The sequence below is a fragment of the Chenopodium album genome, chromosome 1 (assembly GCF_948465745.1).
Source record: "Chenopodium album chromosome 1, dcCheAlbu1.1, whole genome shotgun sequence".
Taxonomy (NCBI): Eukaryota; Viridiplantae; Streptophyta; class Magnoliopsida; order Caryophyllales; family Amaranthaceae; genus Chenopodium; species Chenopodium album.
The window spans coordinates 91,221,341-91,242,564 of record NC_137834.1 but is presented as its reverse complement, the minus strand read 5'-3'; the positions used below and the strand labels follow the sequence as shown (position 1 = coordinate 91,242,564).

Genomic DNA, 21,224 nt, shown 5'->3' with positions numbered 1-21,224 from the left:
CAAGAAAAACAGTGGAATTACATTTTTTTTTCCTTTTCTTTTCCTTTTTTGGACCAAATAAGCTGATAAAAAGTAAAAAATGGCTTATCTTTATCAAACACTAAAGAGAGGGGCCACACCTATGACAATTCACCACCATAAGTCCATAACTAAGCAGCTTGGTAACTGGTAAGAAAGAGGTGGGAGTATCAAAATTTAGCAGACCAAAAAATGATGATTCCACCAAAAGAATATGGATCTCATGTCAACAGAATAAATCTGGGGTTTTGAGAAGAAGGGAAAAAATAGAGCTACCCTTCAGTACATCGGAACTGCAAGAAGATTAAACATATACGTCAACTCCAAAACTACAGGAAATAATTGGAGAACTAACAAGTCTGTCTGGAGGAGGCAAGCTATAACACCGACAAACAACTTCCGTCGGGTTCTACATGTCTTCTTCATCGTATCTTCTAGATATTACTCACTTCGTTCTATAATAAAATTTCTAATTTACTTTAGCAATGTCCAACATAGAGCTCTTACTGTTGTAATTCTGATAATTTTTTTATTTATCTCTTTATTAAAGTGTTTTTCTAAACAAAAACAATAATGTTTATACTTTTCAAACATTAATTAATAAAAAATCATTGATCAGAGAAAGTCAAACAAGAATTTGATAGAGAATGGAAAGGTAATAATGCTAGTTTTTGCTACAAGTAATAACCTCCTCCCCCCACTCCTCTCCCCAAACTTTCCTAGCTTCATTCCTTAACAGTTCTTAGGGCAGATAATTTGGCAGAAAAGGAGATGCCAAACTCAAGCAGTTTCTCCTCAACAAACTCCAAAGGCATTGCTGCCATTGTTGGAGTAGGACCGAAACTTGGAAGATCCATTGCCCGAAAGTTTGCTCATGAAGGCTACACAGTTGCTATCCTCTCCAGGGATTTAGGCAGGCAACCTATTTATTTTCAATTATTATATATCTTGTTCGCTTTCATTCAATTCTTTTGCTTTTTTTTTCCAGGTTCCTCCTAATAAATCTTCAGAAATTATTGGTTTTCTGTGGTTTTGGCTCAGGGAGGCTATCAAGAATTGCAGAAGAGATAGCAAGGGAAGAGAAAGCTCAAGTCTTTGCAATAAGAATTGACTGCTCGGATACGAGAAGCATTAGTGAAGCTTTTGAAGGGGTTCTCTCTCTTGGATATGTTGAAGTGTTGGTCTACAATGCTGCATACCAACCCCTTCCTTTGCATCCAGCCAATTTCACTGAAATTCCAGTCAATTCTTTTGAAAAATCACTCGCAGTTTCATCTGTTGGTGCCTTCCATTGTGCTCAGCAGGTAAACCTCACAAAAACTTGATTTAAATCTCCTCCTTCCTCTCGCTTCCTCTCTCTATCTAGATTTTAAATAAATGTGAAGATTAATTAAAACTACTTGCCGGCATGGGTTAGATTCTTCCGGGTATGGTGGAGAGAGGAAGAGGGACAATACTCTTCACCGGATGTTCAGCTTCTCTCAATGGCATGTCTGGCTTCTCAGAATTATGTATGTATTATAATAAATCCTTGCTAATTAAGATTTGGAATATTTGATTGATACAATCACTAATTAAGAATATTAAATTGCATGTATAGTTCATAAATGTTCCATGAATTTTTTTGTTTAAATAAAGGTTGTGGGAAGTTTGCGCTAAGAGGATTATCACAATGTCTGGCAAGGGAATTTCAGTCATTGGGAATTCATGTTGCTCATGTTATTATTGATGGCTTGGTCGGAGCACCAAGGTAAGTAGTGTGACTTGTACCCCTAACTCTTCATCCATTTCAATAGGATCTCAAGCTCAGACTTTCACTCCAGTCTCGATTATTTTTGGTAATATTTTATGGGGGTTTTAATATACTAAGAGCATGTCATCCTCGTATATATCAACCTATTTTTAGATTATTAGATTTTCCGTTAATTAAGAGAATTTATGGTAAGAATGGCCAATTTTTCTCTCCATCCCATTCTATCTTCTAATCCTCTCTTCTCCTCATCCCTCCCTAACTTTGCTAGAAGTGAACTAAACAAAGAGAATGAAAGGCGGTTTCCATGAAACTGAAATTCAAATCAAAATGTTTTCTTAAGAATCAAACACAGCCAAAATAAACCAAAGGGTACAAGATGAAGAAAACCTCTACTCTCACACTTAAAAATATTTCATTAAATTTCCCAACAGCAAAACTCAAAATATAATATCGCAAGCTAAGGCCAATATTCTTCAATTAGTACATTTGTTGACTCCAGGAAAAATTTACAGTGTTTAAAAAAACATGTAGATTAATCCAAAGAGTATTAGATGTATGGGTGTGTGTTCAGCAGAAACGATGCAAATCAAATAAGCTTGAGTGTTAATCTGAGGCAGCATGATCTATACAACAAATTAGGGAGCATCAATTCACTAGTTGAATCTTATTGATGGCTCTGTAGATTCGATAGATTATGAGGTTGGTGGAAAATTATGCAGGGTACCAAGTATATTGCAGAGAACAAATGTAGGGGAGCAACAAAGTGGAGTAGGAGTGGCAGCAGACGGCTTGATGGACCCCGATGCTCTAGCTCAAACCTATTGGCACTTACATCTACAAGATCGTTCAGCTTGGACACAAGAGATTGACCTTCGTCCCTCCACTACATTTAGGTTCTTCTAGCACCAAACCAGTCCTCGCACCATTCATGCAACTAGTATGTTTTACCCAATTTTTATGTCCATACAATGTTTACTTTTTCGACAAGGGATAGACGGAGTGGTAGATCCAGAAAAAGGGGATGCTAGGACTTTTTTGTCATCAATAGTCAGTCATCTGGCAACCATTAAGGTTCAAATCATAGTTTGGCATTGTGTTGATTTGAAGAAGCTAAACAAAAAAGGAGTGATATCTAAAATCTGCATAATGCCAAATCTTGAGTTGAAACCATGATGACAAACGTGGATGGATAAGAAATGCTTTGATTAGTATTTTTATGTTTAAATTGTGTGTATATGTTTTAGCTGTCTTCTTTGGTGGAAGATTTTGTATGCATGTCCAATATGCACAATTAATTATAGTTTCTAAATGTTGATATGTGAACATTTTTCTTGATTATATATCCAAGTTATGTAGCTTGGTTTACCAGTGATTGTGAATGACAAACTAATTTCTCCATACATATTATAGGTAAAGAAGCACATCCCTTATCCCGTCCTATACGCCTTAACCCTAAACAGCTATGCCAGAATTCTATCCCAAACAAGAGGCTGAAAACCAGACCAACCTGTTGCATACCCAGCACTTCTCTTGACAACAAATGTTGATGACTTGGGCTGAGTCTAAGGAGGGAACATACTGCCAATAGACTAAGAGAACTTTGGTTAACTACAAACTAAACTGGTTGGAAGTTTTTTCCCTAATTTACCCCTAGGTTGTTGGCATCGGCAAGTGCTTTCTGAATCATTATGTCTTAAAATGCCACGTTAAAGCCTTAGGCAACTATAATAATTGAGAAGGCGAATCTAGTAAAGTCTATTGGCCCTAAAAATAAGGATCTAGCTAAAACAGTGGAACAAAGAGTGAAAATGGAGCATACAATGGGGGCAAGAGTTGCATGGAAGATAAGGAGACTTCGTGTTGTAATAGAGGACACAAACTTATTGTAGCCTAATTAAAGCTTAACGGCCCCACCAATTTCTTTTCTCTGTCTGACAAGAAAATTCACTCCAGTATCCTTCAGAAGGTCGAATTGTTGTTATTGGAAAGTGAATGGATGGAGGTTAAGGTACCATGTAGTCCGGTCAAAAAGGGAAGTTTAGAAATGAGTCAGAAGGTGATATTTCTATGAAAGGTCCAAGGCCGTCATTTAGTGGGGACTTAGCCCTATCATGTGCATACGGCAACAAATTCAAGTTCTGTGTTTCCAACACTTTCACATCAAATATCCAATTATGAAACATCTCAAAAAGTAGTGGACACGACATGATGTTAATTGTCTGCTCACCAATAATTCTAAATTCTTTTTAACAGTGGTGTTCTTACTTAAAATGTTAACTATAGTCAGGTAATGCACAGGATGGACAAGCAAAAACGACTCTAAATGGTCAAACTCAGAGATTAACAAAAGCTTTATTGGTGAGCAGACTGAGCTCGGTGAGAACCACCTCTAGTCATATTTCCATTTGAAGGGCCATTTTCTGTAAGTCTGTAACATAGCTATTCTAGAAGGAGATGAATAGGTCGACAAAAGCTTTATAACCCTCAACAAATATATACCTAGCAGCAACAAACGCGTAAAAAGATATTGCTTGAGCTATTTTCTCCTTTTGACTAAATAAAAGCATGTGCAAAAATAACTAAATACCCATACATAGATTAGTTTAGCATTGTTCTTCTGAATTTTGTCAATGAAATAACACAAAGACAACAAACAGTATGTCATATTGTCATGCTAGTATAATCCCAAAAAACATACCAGGTCGATGATGAAAAGCATTCAGCAAATTGACAAAAAGGCCCACGCATAAGTAAATCCTCAGACATAAGCTCTGTAGATATGAAGAGTCCAACTCCCATGCATCTCAACAATAGGGCTAGACATGAAGCATGCACCTGCAGTAGAAAGAGATACAATCAAAGGATGGAGTTGTGATTCTTATCTTGGAGTGAAAAAGATGCAGTAACAGCAAACAAAAATATGAAAAAGGCTTTCAATGAAGTATAAGCTTGATTTCCATTTCTTAGACAATAGACCCAATTTCTTTGCCCAATTAATAAGATCAGTAGTAGCTCAATCCTATTTATCATCAATAAGATGGAAGACCTTGAAACCAATTTGCTGGCCAAGTGCTAGTATTTTTGGTGAAGACTATTCTGTATATCGAAAAAACAGGACACCTTGCAACATCATTAACATTGATAAGGCCTCATAGTTGGCATCTGGATTAAAAACAAGAATCCCACAATGTAATAAAAGGAGTTTAAAACATGAAACGAAAACATTATATAACCTGAACAACTAATTAACAGGCTTTCCAGCATGAATTCCAGCAAAAACTTTTTTTGACAGGGGAAATACTGGAATTATGGGTTCGGTTAGCTTTACTAATGCATCTCTTCTCCTTTATTAATCATAAATCAGAGGAAGAACAAAATAGTAGCCCCCCGTCTGAAAAAATTTGTCATGTTATTCCAACCCCTTGTAAACATAGATATGACACAATAATTTTTAAAGACCTATTTAGGGAAAACCTGTCACGGTTAGTTTAGGAAAGAAGACAACTTCTAGAAGACAGGCTATCAGAGAATATACAACTAATCATTTTAAACGGAGTATCATATTAAAGCATTATGCTCTACACAAAGACTAAACTAGGAACTTATTAACTAAAAATTATTGCCCTCTAAACTAGGCAAAAATTTTGAGGCTAGATTCTACTTCATACCTAAATGATTGTTACACATTCCATTTTAATATATTACTGGTTGGTAACTTGGTTATACTTTTACTTTATTACTATTTTGGCAATCCTTTTCCCACCTCTCATGCAAACTCTTACACTCCTTTTTCGTCCACAAAGCCAGATAGTCACTCTTCACACCCCACCTCCAATATAATGTGTTTATCAAAATTATTATTCATAAACAGAGGTATTATGGAAAGGAAAATTATTTTTAGAAAAAAAAAATTAAATTCAGCAAAAACAAAGTTTCTGTTATAGTAATATCATAAGATAGCACCAACCAGGGATGAGAGTTTCTATACGCATATGGATAAAGAACACCAAAGAATCGGTTGTCATCTATGGACATTGCACACCATTCCCACCCTTTGACAACACCTCCAACACGCAGAAATGACACATCTATTAGATCCTGGTTCATGACATCCATGAATTGAGCAGTTCACAAGACCAATCATCCTTTGTCCAAGTGTAGCCCCTGAAGGGAAAAACTGCCTCGAGTCCACTAGATTCACCCGTGGTAATTGAATGTCATAAGAATTACAAAAGGAGCTATGACTGAAATCACTATTTTGTGCTGCGGGCATCACCCTTGTGTAATGATAAGGGATATCACTCAGGAAAGCTGCAGAATTTAAGCCAAATGGAGAACTCCTATGAGGTCCCACAAGAGATTCAGAATAACTTTGAGAAGCACCATGAAATGAATGCAATGTAGAAGCCCTGTTGTCCCGGGATACTAGCTTTTGAGGGTCCCGGAAAGGTTTGAAATTTTTTTCTCTGTTAGAGTTTACTACAGCTCCTTGTTTCACATTCCGCTGTTGATTAGTGTAATGGTGGTTTTTTGAAGATGAGTCCCCCTGCTCTGCACCAAAATGTTTGCCTCCTTTAGGATAATTCAACTGAGAAGATCTTCCACGATGAGAAACCTTCCGAGATTTCCCTCCTAACAGACATTTAGATAGGCTTTGTTTGAGACCATATTTTGGAGAAATTGACACTTGTTAGTTGTTACAGATATTTCTACAGAAACAAGCATAAGGGGCGAAGGGCTTTTAGTCATTCAAACCTTTATCAGTAGATAAAGCATTCTTCCTCTTTGCTCTCTTATATCGTGCAGCTGTTCCTCGTCTATGCTTTTCTGCAAGAACTTTTCTTCTTTCTCCCTCGTTCTTCCATGGCTATAAGGTTTTGACATTTATGAAAATCAATAAATTACAATTATTAGAGCATATGCAAAGAAAAACAGGGATTTACCTGCCTGCAGGTCTTCAATCTATAGAGATTTCGGCCCTTGACAAGCAAAGGAAAGAGAGAAGGCAGTTTCTTTATTCCCTTGCTCCATAGTACCTCAACCTAGAAGATAAAAAGATTTTAGATTGGAACAAAATAAGCTTCATACATTAACAATAAAGAAATCTTTATATTATAGTCATTAATTCATTACACATCTAGGCTACTGCTGTTAGTCCATGTCTGGAATTTACAGGTAGATTTTGTGCTTTACAGTTAACTAATTTAGAGTTATACATTACATAGGCTGAATAGAAATAAATACCAAGGATATGCTTACTGTGAATGTATGTTGTTGCTTGGCTGCACCATAGCTTTCTTTCACGACTCGTCCAGCAACTGTTCTTTTCCCCAAAAGTTTACCTTGTCTTGTCACTTTGTCAAAACTTCTTTGGATGAGAATTCCATTTTATAAAGACACAAGTAAAAGGTTGGAAAAGCAAAAAGAAACAAGAAGAAAGGAAAAAAAACCGGGTACAATTCTTTCACATCAGAAGTAAAATTCACTACATTTTGTTTCAAATTTTGGGGCCAAATAGCATTATATAATTCATACACAACCAACTAGTTTCCAACTTTCTATAACAGACTCTTGCAGCAAGATATGATGACTACATAATCACTCTCCCCTACCCCCAATAAAAAAAAGGAAAAACGAAAGGAGAAGTGGAGAAGCATTGTCCACCAGAAATGAAAAAGGATCCCAAGAAAACATAATAAAAAAAACTTCACAAGGATGAGAATGATACCTTCCATACACTTTTTGTTTGAAGAGGACAGTATCTCCCTTGCAGACATCACCTGCTCCTCAGACCAATTTCCACAAAAAAGTATTAAAATATGAAATATAATTTGTAGGTAGCAAGAACAATTGAAGTTAACAGAGGAAAAGAAAGAGATTTTGGTGGGAAAATTAATCATACCTGTGCAATTGATGACAAAGGATGAGCTTGGGTAGAGAATTTCAGCTTTCCCGTCTTTTATCCTGTATATGAAATAGTTTAACTTCAGTTCTCACTCTATATAACAGGTGAGAATCCATCAAAACAAAAACAGCTAGGTAATAAATTACTACAAAAAGAACCTACCTATGGTGCTCTTGCACCCTACGAATACACTCGTCCTTGTTCCCTGATAGTCTAAGATCATGTCTTCTCAAATATGCTTTGCATGCTTTAAGACTTAACTCTTGCAAATCACGTCTTCCTGATTGACCAAAAAAGACTGTCTAGTAAATATACAAATTACAATTTTGCATTGGAAAGTTCCTTAGAAGAAAGGCTCTTTATTGACTTCTCAAATATTGCAAGGTGACAATGAACATAGACACAAGCGCAATTTATGGAGAACATCAACATGTATAAAATATTTCACAAAGCCAAACTTATCATTTGCATTTTGCTAGCATTATTTATAAACGTTATAAAGTGTGAAACTAAATTAGATAACTAAATAATGAAAAGAATTATACGTAGTATTATAGAAATGTTGAATTGAACAAAAATGGAATTAGCTATTGCCTCATTTTCTTTCACCACAAGCCTAAATAGGATTCAGCCTACCCTAACTACTATCTGTGAACCTAGAATCTAAGCAAAGTCAATAAGCCGACAGCCAAATCTTTCATCTTCTAGCTAACCTTCTCAAAATTACAAAAATGAATAGCAAATTCATCACAACCTTGTATATTATGATCCTCAATTACATTTCTGTAACTCGAAATAAACCACGAGTAACACTAATACCTGAGGAAAGTATATAGTATATACAGCTTCATATATTGTTGAACTGATATGTAATTACTAATTATCATCAATTTGTCACAAAATTCTTCAATAATCAAATTAAAACATCTTAGAAAACAAAAACAAAAATTAATCCAAAAGTAGTGCAGGCAAGTTTATATCTACTTTCACTAAAATGCGGCAACGAAGAAACTAGATAAACAGCTAATTTAAAAATCAAAAATAGCAGAAAAGAACAGTACTAAAAACCTTGAAGAAACTGAATGACTCGATTAGAGAGACAATGATCATCATCTTCAGTTCCACGGAAGTCATCTTTTAAGCAATCATCTTCCTCAGATTCATCATCTTCAATCTCGTAATCATCGTCATCATCAATCAATTCACATTCATCTCCACTGAATCAAATTCAAACTTGTCATTCTTCCAAATTATCACCAAAAATCAATCAAAATCAACAGCTAGCAATAAATTGAACACAAAATATCTTCAAATTCAGCAAATAATTTATCATTTTCAAAATAAAAATAAAAAAAAGGCGAAAATCGTTATACCTGGAAGATGAAGCAGAATCGGAGGCGGTGTCGTCATCGTCGCCATTATCGTCGGAAGAAGAAGATGAAGAAAGATTAATCAAGACATTCTTTCCTTTGTTGCTTGCCATTGCAGATACTATAGCATTATAGAGAGAGAAAGAGAGGGAAAATAGAGCGGAATGAATGGAATTCCGGTGAATCGGAGATAAAAAAGGGTTTCGTTTAGAATGAAGAGTACACTTGGTTGTTTCTCTCTCCTATGGTTTTAGGGGCGTATTTTATAGGTTACACTTTTACAGGCGGGACCCAATTCTTTAGCCCGCGAAGGAATCTGATGGATTTCAGGACTTGAGATGGACATATATAAACTGGACTCATTTGAAAGCATCGTACCCGAAAATTTTTTATACGGCGTAGGAGTCTAGGAGAGAATTATAGGCGTGATGTAAGTCACATCTCATTAAATTTATTATACTTAGAGTCAAAAATATCTTAAGTGTTTAAAGTTTCTTCTCGATTTCAGCGGAATTAGAGATTAATTTTCATCATCTGCCCCCGGAGAAAAGGGCATGGATACACCTACCCACTGGGTAGTTTACCCGGTTGATGTGGAACTAACGTGGCAATGATGTGGCAATGATGTGTAATAAAAACTGTTTATCTGACCCACTTTTAACACCATAAAATCATTAATAATGCAATTTAATTTTCCAATAAGCATAATACAGGGAACTAGACAACATATTTAATGCATTCCAATTTTCTAAATCTAAATCATTAAAGTGAAGTTTTAATTTACTGTACAACACTAAATAATTTTTATTTTTATTTTTTATTTTTTTAAAAAAAGACCATTTGCATTCTTCATGAGTACAACAAGAAGGTGCTAACTATTCTTCTTTATTGACAAAGTCTTGCATGACTTTCGTTATCAAAAAAATATACTCCATAATTATACAAGCTTCAATCAAAACAATTATTCTGTAATTTGGCTTCAAGTGATGATGTCCTTCCGATAACAATATTAAAGGAGTTTATCACAGGTTAGTAAAATATTTTTTATGTCATAATCTATCAATTTGTTGTGGTATGAAATAATCTTCTTGAAAGCAGATATAGTTTATATTTAATCATATACTTATGTGATAACTTAAATTATTAAGAACGATTTTTTTTATAGTCAATATTTTAATTTTAATCAAAATAATACTAGTTTAAAAAATCAGTTATTTGATAGTTATTTTTTTTATTTGATAGTTATTTGATAGTTATTCTATAACATTTTATTTATGATATTTGAAAACATTGTAAACGATTTTTTTTACACGATATTTTTATGTGAAACGATTTTTTTTAATCAAACAGTAAAAAAACATATAACTACGGGTTCGTTTGGCATTGTTGCGATTTTCATTTTTTGGTTTTTTGTATTTTAAAAGTGTATGATATATGTAATGTAATGAATAAAAAATTAGTCAAACTTATTAAAATCATGCTAATTTTGAAAACTGACAACAGAAATGTGAAAACACCTTATTCTTGTTTCCTGTTTTTGGTTTTTTGTTTTTAAAAAAACTGAAAACTCAAAACAAAAAACAATGCCAAACAAGCCCTAAATTTTTTTTTGAGGGAATAAACATATAGCTATATTATTGAACAAGATAATAGGAAACAAATTCTTAAAATATCTACATGATAAAAGCAAATAATAGGAGATAAGTATTATCATGAAAACTAAATATTATAAGAATAACTTTCAATTCCCTTGTCTCATACGTCAAACCCCCTGCTTAGACTTTTAGGTTGTTCTATTTTGTTTTCTTTTATTTTTGGATGTATCCCTCATTTGCCAAAAAAAAAAAACAAACAAAAAAAAAATTATAAGAATAATAACGTGTAGCTTAGAATTTTTTACCAAAAAGAAAAGTCTTTGACTGTTGAAATATTATTCAAGTAAACAGATTCATTATTTTTTTAAAAAAAATATGATTTTTTTTTTTTTCAATTTTTCCCTTTAATAATGATTGACTAATTATAATATATATATTGTATGCAGAAATTTGAAAATGGATGAGAGTGGTATTGCTAAAGTAGTACCATCCACAATAGATCTTAATATGGAGTATCAAGATGAAGACAGTGAATACGATAGTTCCGATATGGACTTTGATATTAATTCGGAACCGGATTTTATTTGTGACGAAGTGAATGAAAATATTGATGTGTTAGAGGGATGATGATGATGCAAATGGAACTAATGAAAGTCATCCTATGCTAGAAAAACTTGCTCCTCCAAATGTAGGGATGATTTTTGCGTCTTATGAAGATGTCATTGGGTATTATCATGAATTTGGAAAACAAAATGGGTTCCAAATGAAAATCAGAAGTAGAGAAAATGTCAAAGGTACTGAATGTGGTAATAAGTATGATTGCAAAAGGTTGAGGCTAGTATGTAAGAAAGAAGGAAAGTTTGTTCCTAGGGGGAAGGATCCATCAAAGCCTACACGAAGTGAAGTTACCGGTTGTAAAGCTAAAATTACAGCTACATTTGACAAAAGTAGCGGGGAATGGAAACTCACCACGGTAGTGTTAGAGGAAATTATCAAAGACTAGATTCAAAGTAAGAGTGGAATATGAAGTGTCTTCTCTTGTTTTTCAATATTTGATTTTATCTGGGAATTGTACAGAGGTGGATACCAAAAGTTTTTTCAAGTTTTCCAAAAAACTCCATTATTTCTAAGAAACATTGGGAAGGGGTCAATCGTCTGTTTGTTTTTTTTATTATTATATTTATAATTTTTTTTTTTTGAGATAAATTTTGAATAAATGGGGTATAACTGTTTTACTCTAAAAAAAAATATGTAGTGTAATTTTGGTTTTCTTTTCTATATGGTTGCGACATAATTACATGAATGGATTTTTTTTTTAATTTTTTTTTCGTTTTTTTTTAAATACAAGGTTTGCCTTTTTTAGGAAATTAAACTAAATACACCCTTTAAAAAAAATAAACAAAATACTAAATAATAACATATACAGGTCGTTAAAAAAATAACATATCAAATGGGAAACAAAAATTTTATCAAGTGTGTTTAAATTTGTTCAAAATGGAAGATGAAACTAATAAAAATGGGGGGGGGGGGGAAATTAAGCACATGAAATGGCAAAAAAAAAAAAATCACATTAAATATTAAGGTAAAGTGATTATTTTTTAATTGCTTTAAAAAAAACTGATTTTTGTAAATAATGAAAGAAAATGCTTTTAGTTTGTTCTAACTTTTTTTTTTTTACACGTAGATTTGTTCTAACTGAAAAATGAAGATAATAGAAATGAGAAAAAATAAAATTTAGCATATGAACTGGGATTTTGGAAAAATGTAATAGTTTATCAATACATGTTAAGTTAAAGTGATTATAACATAAATAATTAAACAAACTGCATTTAAATTTGTTCAAACTAAAAGATGAAATTAGTAGTATACCGATGAAATTCATTGATATAAAGCTGGGAAAATACATAAAGGAAGGTTAGTTTAAAATAAAAAAAAAATAGTAAAATGTAACATTAGAATATATAATCTAGATAACAACACGAGATATAAAATGCATTTAGGTTTGAAATCGTTCGGTTTTTATTTAGACCAATTCCAATCTTACCTGAATAAGGATTGGATTTGGAAAAATCGAGTCTAATCGGATCCCAATTTTGAAAACAGTTCATCTGACTTACTTCGAATTATAATCCGATTTGGATCTACTCATCAAAATTACTAATTGGATCTGTATTTGGTTTAGATTTGTATCATACTTTTGGATTTTGGTCTTTAATTACCAAGTCAATCATATGATTGCATCCCATGACATAATTTAGCTAGATTGACATCTAACCAAGCACATGTTAAGTTCTTTGACCTAGGTTTGATTAGGATTATTCGAGCTCAAGTCAAACTTAACTGAAGCTTCAATTTGGCAATTCGAGTTTTGCATGATCTAAAATTTTGATGCTATTGAAAGTCAGATCATATATAGGTGTCATGGATTCATAAGAACCTTCGATAAAAACATTCGATTGTAACAATATTCAAATTCAGATTCTAACAAACATGATAAATTTGGATCATATGCAGCTGAACTGAACTATTTGGAGATGAACTAAACTGAATAGAGTTGAAATGAATAGTTTATGAGAAAAGGAAATTAGGATATAAGTTAAATTGAACTATACTGAACTGAACCGATTGGAGCTGAACTGAAATTAACCTGAAGTGAACATGCCCTAAATTCAAAAAAGTTCAGATGAAATCAATTCAATTCATTTCAAATAAGTTCAGTTAAGTTCAGATAAATCCAGATAAGTGAAATTAAAGAAAATAGAACACACCCAAAATCTTGGTTAAGTTAATTGCTTGTTATATTGTCGTACTCCCTCTGTTAAACTTCATCATCACGTCCCCTTCTAATTCAATTTTGTTATATTGTACTCCCTCTGTTAAACCTAAATGTTAGTATATTTAATGTATCTAACAAAATTATGGGTCTGTTCACAGTTACTTAATTTCAGTTTAGTTTAGTTCAGCTCCAATCAATCAATGTAGTTCAGTTCAGTTCAGTTCAGCTCCGTATTTCCTTCTCGCATAAAATATTCATTTTAGCTCAGTTCAGTTTAGCACTTCAGCTCCAATCAGTTCAAGTTCAACTCCAATAAGTTCAATTCAGCTCAGTTCAGTTAATGTGAACATGCCCTATGTTTTAATAATTATGCATGAAACAACTTTATGTATGATGAAATATAAACAATTTTTCATATTCATAACATAAGCAATCATGACATAAAGTTTTCTTTGCTATGAAGGTTCACCCTTTTTTCCTTAAATAAGGTACGGAGTAGTGGCATACTAGTATACACCGTTTTTTATAATCGTATGTTATTGGATGTTATACCTTATCTTAATGCTTGGTTATTTCGCGTAATATGCATTCGTACAATCATACTCTTATGAGTATCAAGTAATTATTAAATTTTTAACATTTTTTTACTATTACATTTCATAACAAATTTTATTGAAAATTTCATAAGATATAATTTTAAGAATATTATACGTTGTACTCGTATCCTCTATTTTAAAAACTCCGGAGGAGGTACTCTCTATTCAAATATTTTGAAGATGTGAAGAACCCGAAGCACTGTTCCTTAACAAATGTATCTTTATAAGAATTAATATTAACAGATGTATCTTGATAAGAATAAATATAACAAATGTTCCTCCCAAAAGCACCCGAAGAACAATTGATAGAACTTCATTCTTGAATATACTTCAATTATGTATCAACTAATAATAGAAATTAATATTATCATAAGAAACAAAGTTGATCGTATAAGAAATACCTTTCTAAGTCATGGTCATATAAATAGAGTTGTCTCCACTAATACGATAAAGGGGTAGGCCAAGTCTACCAATTAATCTTTCTCAAAAAAAAAAAATAATAAAAATATATATAATTAAGAATGAAAATTAATGGTGCCAATGGATTCTCAGTTATTCACCATGCAACCTGTTGAATCATTAGTTTAGTAGCTTGATGAGGTAAAATCAGTCATTGGGAGAGAAGGAATAACAAAAGCCACAAATACCAAAATATTATCCTCTTTCCTCCAACAAAGCATTAATTGTGTTTTGATTCCTTTCAATGACATGTACATGCCACATATTATAAGAAATGCCACATTATTTGCCAACTCACATGGGTAGACTACCTAGTGGGTGAATTAAGTTTTCTCCTGGAGAAAAGCTCTAACCACAGGAGCCTTCTTTTTCCCATGTGGTGACCTTAATTGAGAAAATTTTCCAATTTAATTTATTGAAGTTTAACACAATTATTTTTCCAAAAAAGAAGAGGTTTATCACAATTTTCACTTTGATATGCTCCTTATTAATGTTTGAAGTTTAAGCCTTTTTTTTTATCTGTCATTTTTTTTTATATATAAGCTCCGTCTAATGATGACTGAAACTTACATTGGTATAAGGTAGCAAAAGGCAAATGGCATGTAAGGTAGCAGGCCTGCTTTGTATTCACTATACCAGACTAAGATTCTATGAATGTGACAGCTCGAGCCTTCGAGATTTTTACAGATACAGTGGAGTATATCATCGGAAGATGAACTGATACCAGAACATGCAAATTCCTAGCACTATATTAACAACCAGTTTAAATGAAAGGAACAAGCGGAAAATATATAAGCAAAAAAATACGTAGTATATCTAAAGCAGCACCCTCTTTCATTTAACTTTTGACAGCCTAAAACATGATTTGTGCATAGCTTTGATGCTAGGATTAGATTCACAATTAGAGCACTGAAACAATGCAGATTCCAGATATGTCAACCTCTGGGTCATCATCCCCAGCCCACAAAGGCTAAAACTAAACAATATATAGCGATAATTGAATCACATTTTTTTGCCCAGCTTTGAACAACGATTGAGGTTTACATTCCTTATGTGGTCAGAAACATTTAACCTATTTTGTAGTGAGCTGGCCATCAGCACTCAACTCTGCTGTCCAGCCAGTCACAGGTTTCTCATTTAGCACAGAAGTTTCATTCTCTGGCAAGATCTGGAATCAGTTTCAAGACCGAGAGCACCAGGCACGAGTCATGATGGCAATTGCTTGATACTCCCAACAGGCACAAACCACAACAATACGAAGCACCACAAAAGATAGACACAAAGATCACCTATAGTTGCACGCAATCAATGAGGTTTAATTAAAGTCCTGGAGGACACTCCATGAAGCAATTTGACAAAACCAAGAAAGCTCAGCTTCCCATCAGTATGCCGGATCCAGTCATGAAGGACAGCATGAACCGGTATGTTGGGTCCCAGTCCAAGCTCCTGAAACATCATTTGTACACAAATTTAAGGGACTTTGATTTATTATACTTCAGTACATCGAATTAAGGCTGAAGACCATGTCACACTAGGCACTCAGATATGCTTATTATACTTGCCTCAAGTGAAGGAACAAAACACAATAAAGAAATAAGATAGATTAAAAATAAACAAGGTCACAATAGGCAAGAAATAGCAGACAATTTCAGCATGTCATTAGCAAAAGGGTAATAAAAATCTATTTCATTTGATAAGTGCAGGCAATCATCTATCCGTGAAAGGAGATACAAGAGTTGAAAATGAATCCATACAACTGAGACATGAAAGATAGATGACTTACTGAAGCCAGCTCTTCGATCATGATGGGCCTATTACCATCCTTCTCAAAAAGTTCATAGGCACAACGAGCATGCTGGTCCCATCTTTCAAGAGCTTCAAGTTGATAGACACTTAAGGCGGCTGCACAGAATTCCTCAAAATCCATTTTTCTATACTGAAGTGCCGTTAACTGAGGAGACACAAACAGTAGTCAGAATGTGAAATTGAAGATGTTAGCTGGTATCATCCACCAAATCCAAAAAGCACTTACAGAGGTTAAGATTTCATGAGCACGAGACTCCTTCATGGCATCTGTTGCATTTTTCAACAAGGCCTGACCAGACCATAGAAAAAATTATGATTCATATCGTATATACAATTAATATCAGAAACCATTTGTTTCGATCATAAATAAACAATAATAGAAAGAAAGAAAAAGAAGAAAAAAAACACTTGTATTCTAAAAAGCCTACCTCTTTAATATTTTCCAAACTTATGGTTCCATTTTTGCTAGGTTGCAGTAGTGCAAACTGCTCCTTTAAGTAAAACAATTCATCTACAGTCAATGTTTTTGACAGAGCCTGTCAAAGAAATAACAATTGCACACAAAAGTAAGCCAATTAGGAGATTATGAAGGCAAATTGCAAGTTTTATTCAATCGGAAAGACTGGTAAGAGAACATGCTGAAATTGTGTATTATTGTATTCTGCCAGAGTCACCACACAACTTATTTCTCTCAATAACAACGTTTTAATAAAAAGAAGGGGAAAAACTTAGGTAGTATACCCACCCTCAAGGCAGCTTTGCGAAGAGAAGATGAACGCATATAAATCTTGAGAAGTTTGAAGACGAGTACATCAAGAGGAACTTTTACTTGTCCTTGATTTCTAAGCCAGGGATGGCCTGCAAAAGAAGGTAATTAGGAGAAGCATAGAACAGCAAGCATAGCTTCCACGAAAATCTAGCAGATATACTCACAAAGTGCTTGAGCTGCCGTTATTCTTTTTCTTGGATCTTTGTTTAACATGCGCTTTACAAAGTCTTTCGCCTCCAGGGACAAAGAAGGCCATGGTGGTTCATTAAAACTCGGATCAGCTTTAAGAACAGCTCTAAAGATACCAGACTCAGTACGAGCCCAGTATGGTCTGCTTCCACAAAGTAGGATATATGCAATTACACCCACACTCCAGACATCAGCCTCTGTTGTATAAGATCTATGCAGAACTTCTGGTGCAACATAATATGCACTGCCTACAATGTCATTTAACTTTTCATCTGCAGAAAAGTTAGCATGAAAATTCAGAAATAGTTCAACCATATACATATATCAATCCATTTGCAAAAACACATAAGTTAAATGACTAACCCGGCTTCACAAAATCTGATAAGCCGAAGTCAATGGCCTTCAATGATGAATCTTCATCCTTTGATGTAAAAAGGAAATTCTGATCCAACAGCAAACAGATGTTAGAATGAACATGATATAACTATTTGATTAGAGACCTGGTGAGTGGTGATATACACAGGCATTAATCTTGAAAATTAAGGATAGTTGTGAATACAGGTCTCAATAGAGAAGATATTTACATGACAGTTATAGGATGTCATTGGTTATCATGTTCCACGAAATATATCATTAACCAAAAAAACTAATTGGCAACTTGGCCACAATTCTTACAATTCAATCTAGCAACATTCACAACTCACGAAGGAATCAGTTGACTGCACTACCGCGCAGTGAAATGCTTTATTGAATACTTAGTGATTGCAAACAGAGAAAATAATTATAATGCACACATCGTTTTTCGGTACCTCTGGCTTGAGATCTCGATGTACCACACCTTGCAGGTGGCAGAACGAAACAACGTTTAAGATCTGTATTAACACAGCCTTGGCATCTTCTTCTGTGTATTTCCCACCCCTACAAAATCATGTGATGAAAAAATCTTCAATTTAAAATCACAATCATCAATTGGGTGTTTTGTCTGACCAGAATGATATTTTCAGAACTGCGAAAAATTAGTTTAAAAAAATTACCTTGAAAGTATTCTATCCAGCAACTCGCCTCCTCGACACAACCTGAAATGGCATGGAAACTAAATCTCAGCACGTAGAACATCAAAATTATAATGCTCCAGATTAACATCATCCATCACCAGTAAACATCATTTATAGGCTCATGGTAATTAATAAGCATGACTTTGTTAAGGCAGACATTACAAAATTATGTTTAGCCTTCAGGTACAATGATGTTTACAAAGGCAAACATGTATTTCTGGCTATATGTCAACCCAATGTAGCTAATAGGCATTCATAAAGCTCAAAATGGCATAAAGGAATGTAGCAAACCATCAGACTTCATACTCAGAATCAACATACACAAGCATAGTATAAGTAAGTGTGAAGACTACTTACTCCATCACAATGTAAACATTTTCGTTGTCTTCATATGCGTCGTAAATTTTAATGAGATTGGGATGTCCGGCCAGACCTTTCAAGATCTTCACCTCCCTTCTAACATCCTCAATGGCAATAGCCGTGGTCATCTAACAAAAAGACACAATGAGAAAGAATTAGTGCAAAAGATAAAATTACCAACCAGATAAGTCTTGGATGCTCAGCTGGATATTCTGAATATCAATGCATAATAAACTGCCTAATAAATTGCAGTAGCACTTTCAAATCTAATCAATGGTATTACGGAGTATAATAAAATAACGAGCTAAAACTCAACACAAACATCACCTTCCTACAGATTAGTAATTTATAAAATGACTGCAACAAACAATGAATCCTAAAGTTAACACTGATTTCCAGTTTCCATTTTCCGCTATATAGATTGAGAGAGAATAAAAGACGATAGGTTTTTATTAATAGAAAAAATCAATTAAGAGAATTTAACGATGCAGATGTCCTTTAAAAGACTATAGAGCAAAAGGAAAAAGGCAACAAACAATTAGCAAGAGAGTAAAGCAGCTTGCAATGTATTAAAGTCATATGACTATTCAAGAACTGTAACTGACATCTATGTGTATATTTCATCAATGGCTAATAGTTCATGCAGTACACAACTACCCAATTGAGAGTAGACTAGTAGCAACGACAAACATTAAATCCATCCAGAAACACAGTTCCACTTCATCATGTCATCACGATTCACTAGTTGTTACTCGTCAGATGATTGATTATACCAAGCAAATAATTCTTAATGTCAGCTTAATCCTCTTTAGTTTTAGCTTCCAAGTTTTCTAAAGATCCACATTAGAATAAGCAAATGGAATTCCAAGTTTCTAGAGATTCTCACTCTAAACCTTCCTCTTCAAATATGACAAAGTTTGTCTCCATCTATTTCCAATAATTTAGTACCATAGAATAATATCGCACGACCTCCCATGAGGCCATGACCATATTCTAAACCAAATGGTGACAAGCATAGTAGCATATACATCAAAATGATCACAATGCCGCATAACGACTCATTAAAAAACTAAAAACCATCACATAAAAACACGCAATTAGGCATCCGAACTCATGACAACGAGGTTCAAACAACGAATCGATACAATTCCTCAGTCTCAAGGCAAGTCCCCGGTAAACACTCCACACGCCTTCGTCCTCACCCTCATCCTCGAGGCGAATTCCATCAAATAAGACAAACATAGGATGGTGGTGCAGGAACTCAAACTAAGTTCCAAAACAAAATTACAATCTTCACAAAGCAACCTGATCTTACCACCATTAAAATAATAAGAAATTCTACTCTTCTGATATCCAAATATATATATTTATAGTTATACATGTTCCATTATCCCCACAATCACAAACTCACATGACCCTTACTTAAACACAAACCAAGTACATTTTTTTTTATACTTACAGCAGATCTGATCTCTTCAATCCCAACAACATTCAACCAATCTTTTAGCAACATAATTGCAGATAAATCCCGTTACTCACCCATCAAAATATTACACATAATGACATAATTATAATCGATTAATCTCTCTTTTTTTTAACATAAATAAAATAATAAAAAGTAAACATAAAAAAATTACGAAAAAACATTCAAATTCAAAATGAATATGAAACAAAAAGCAGAAAAAAAATAAAAAGAGGGTGAACCTTGGCTTTAGGGATGATCTTGACAGCGACTTGAAGACCCTTCAAATCACCCTTCTTAGCAGTAGCAACCCTAGTATACCCAAAATGCCCTCGTCCAACTTCTTCACCAACTTCATACTTATCCCCAAAATGCTTGGAAAATCCAAACCGTTTATCCAAACCCACACCATTTCCACCACTACCACCTTCACTGCCCTCGGGAATCGAACCTCCGACGCCGTTACCGTTAGGTTTAACCGTTCCATGTCTTCTTGCTAACACTGCTTTTATGTGTTTCGCCGGCGACGGCGGAGGAAACGGCCGTTTGAAGAAACGTTTCGGCGTATTTGTACTTGAGTTTGAATTTGAATTTGAAGTCGCATTTGTAGCAGGTGACCATAACGGTGATTTCTTAGAGAATAAGTAGTGAGCTGGACTTGGACTGTAGATCCCTAAAAACGGGGATTTCTTCGCTTGATTTTCGCCGGAATTTCTCGCCGCCGGCGGTTGATTACTTCCTTCTTCCGGTGGTTTTGGATCGGAAACATACGGTTGCGTCGGTGGTTTTGAAGTACATATACCCATTTTTCTCTCTTCTTTTCTCTCTCTCCTCTTTTTCTCTCTGAAAACTATAAATTATAGTGTTATAGTGTGAACGCCATTGATGAGTTTTGAAATAGGAGAGAGAAAGGAAGAATTTGGGATTTTCTCTCTCTAACTACTAGTATAGTGCTACTATTAGAGTTGTTAGTGGGAAATTTTAGGGAGACAAAAACAATGAAAAATAAAAATTATTTAATAAAGTTGGGATTTCGTACTGGAGAAATTACAGAGAAAGAAAGAGGAGAGAGAAAGAAAAAAGAAGAAAAAGAAAAGGAAAGAGAAAGAGA

General features: G+C 34.0%; 4 protein-coding genes across 11 annotated transcripts; 2 read left to right on the top strand and 2 right to left on the bottom strand.

Moving 5' to 3' along the window:
- On the top strand, positions 1-3,113 carry LOC145563510 (uncharacterized). Of its 2 annotated transcripts, none has more exons than XM_081623960.1 (6): positions 1-445; positions 765-931; positions 1,060-1,322; positions 1,436-1,529; positions 1,657-1,768; positions 2,491-3,113. In XM_081623960.1, exons 1-6 carry the CDS (start codon positions 432-434, stop codon positions 2,672-2,674), a joined length of 834 nt encoding a protein of 277 aa, XP_081480086.1. In that variant the 5' UTR covers positions 1-431; the 3' UTR covers positions 2,675-3,113. The 2 variants fall into 2 exon arrangements, with proteins under 2 accessions (XP_081480086.1, XP_081480093.1); XM_081623967.1 differs by having other exon boundaries at positions 1-673; positions 770-931.
- Positions 3,114-4,373: 1,260 nt separating this feature from the next.
- LOC145627020 (zinc finger CCCH domain-containing protein 62-like) lies at positions 4,374-9,341 on the bottom strand. Of its 7 annotated transcripts, none has more exons than XR_014111271.1 (10): positions 9,050-9,341; positions 8,745-8,893; positions 7,839-7,956; positions 7,674-7,735; positions 7,500-7,551; positions 7,031-7,139; positions 6,715-6,813; positions 6,527-6,638; positions 5,739-6,403; positions 4,469-4,606 (listed from the first exon to the last, which is right to left on the bottom strand). XR_014111271.1 is itself a non-coding variant. In XM_081679444.1 (9 exons), the coding sequence occupies exons 1-9, from the start codon at positions 9,157-9,159 to the stop codon at positions 4,433-4,435; spliced, it is 981 nt and encodes a 326-aa protein (XP_081535570.1). In that variant the 5' UTR covers positions 9,160-9,341; the 3' UTR covers positions 4,374-4,432. The 7 variants fall into 7 exon arrangements, 4 of the variants coding, with proteins under 4 accessions (XP_081535570.1, XP_081535575.1, XP_081535558.1 ...); XR_014111282.1 differs by having other exon boundaries at positions 7,031-7,136; XR_014111278.1 differs by lacking the exon at positions 4,469-4,606 and adding an exon at positions 4,837-4,933.
- A 1,756-nt stretch (positions 9,342-11,097) lies between these two features.
- On the top strand, positions 11,098-11,644 carry LOC145638848 (uncharacterized). Its single transcript, XM_081689896.1, has 2 exons — positions 11,098-11,121; positions 11,261-11,644. Exons 1-2 carry the CDS (start codon positions 11,098-11,100, stop codon positions 11,642-11,644), a joined length of 408 nt encoding a protein of 135 aa, XP_081546022.1.
- Positions 11,645-15,242: 3,598 nt separating this feature from the next.
- Positions 15,243-21,224, bottom strand: LOC145563500 (CDPK-related kinase 5-like). The gene is made up of 11 exons (XM_081623950.1): positions 20,356-21,224; positions 18,649-18,779; positions 18,271-18,312; positions 18,046-18,154; positions 17,600-17,678; positions 17,212-17,508; positions 17,024-17,136; positions 16,707-16,814; positions 16,505-16,567; positions 16,256-16,423; positions 15,243-15,918 (listed from the first exon to the last, which is right to left on the bottom strand). The coding sequence occupies exons 1-11, from the start codon at positions 20,917-20,919 to the stop codon at positions 15,778-15,780; spliced, it is 1,815 nt and encodes a 604-aa protein (XP_081480076.1). The 5' UTR covers positions 20,920-21,224; the 3' UTR covers positions 15,243-15,777.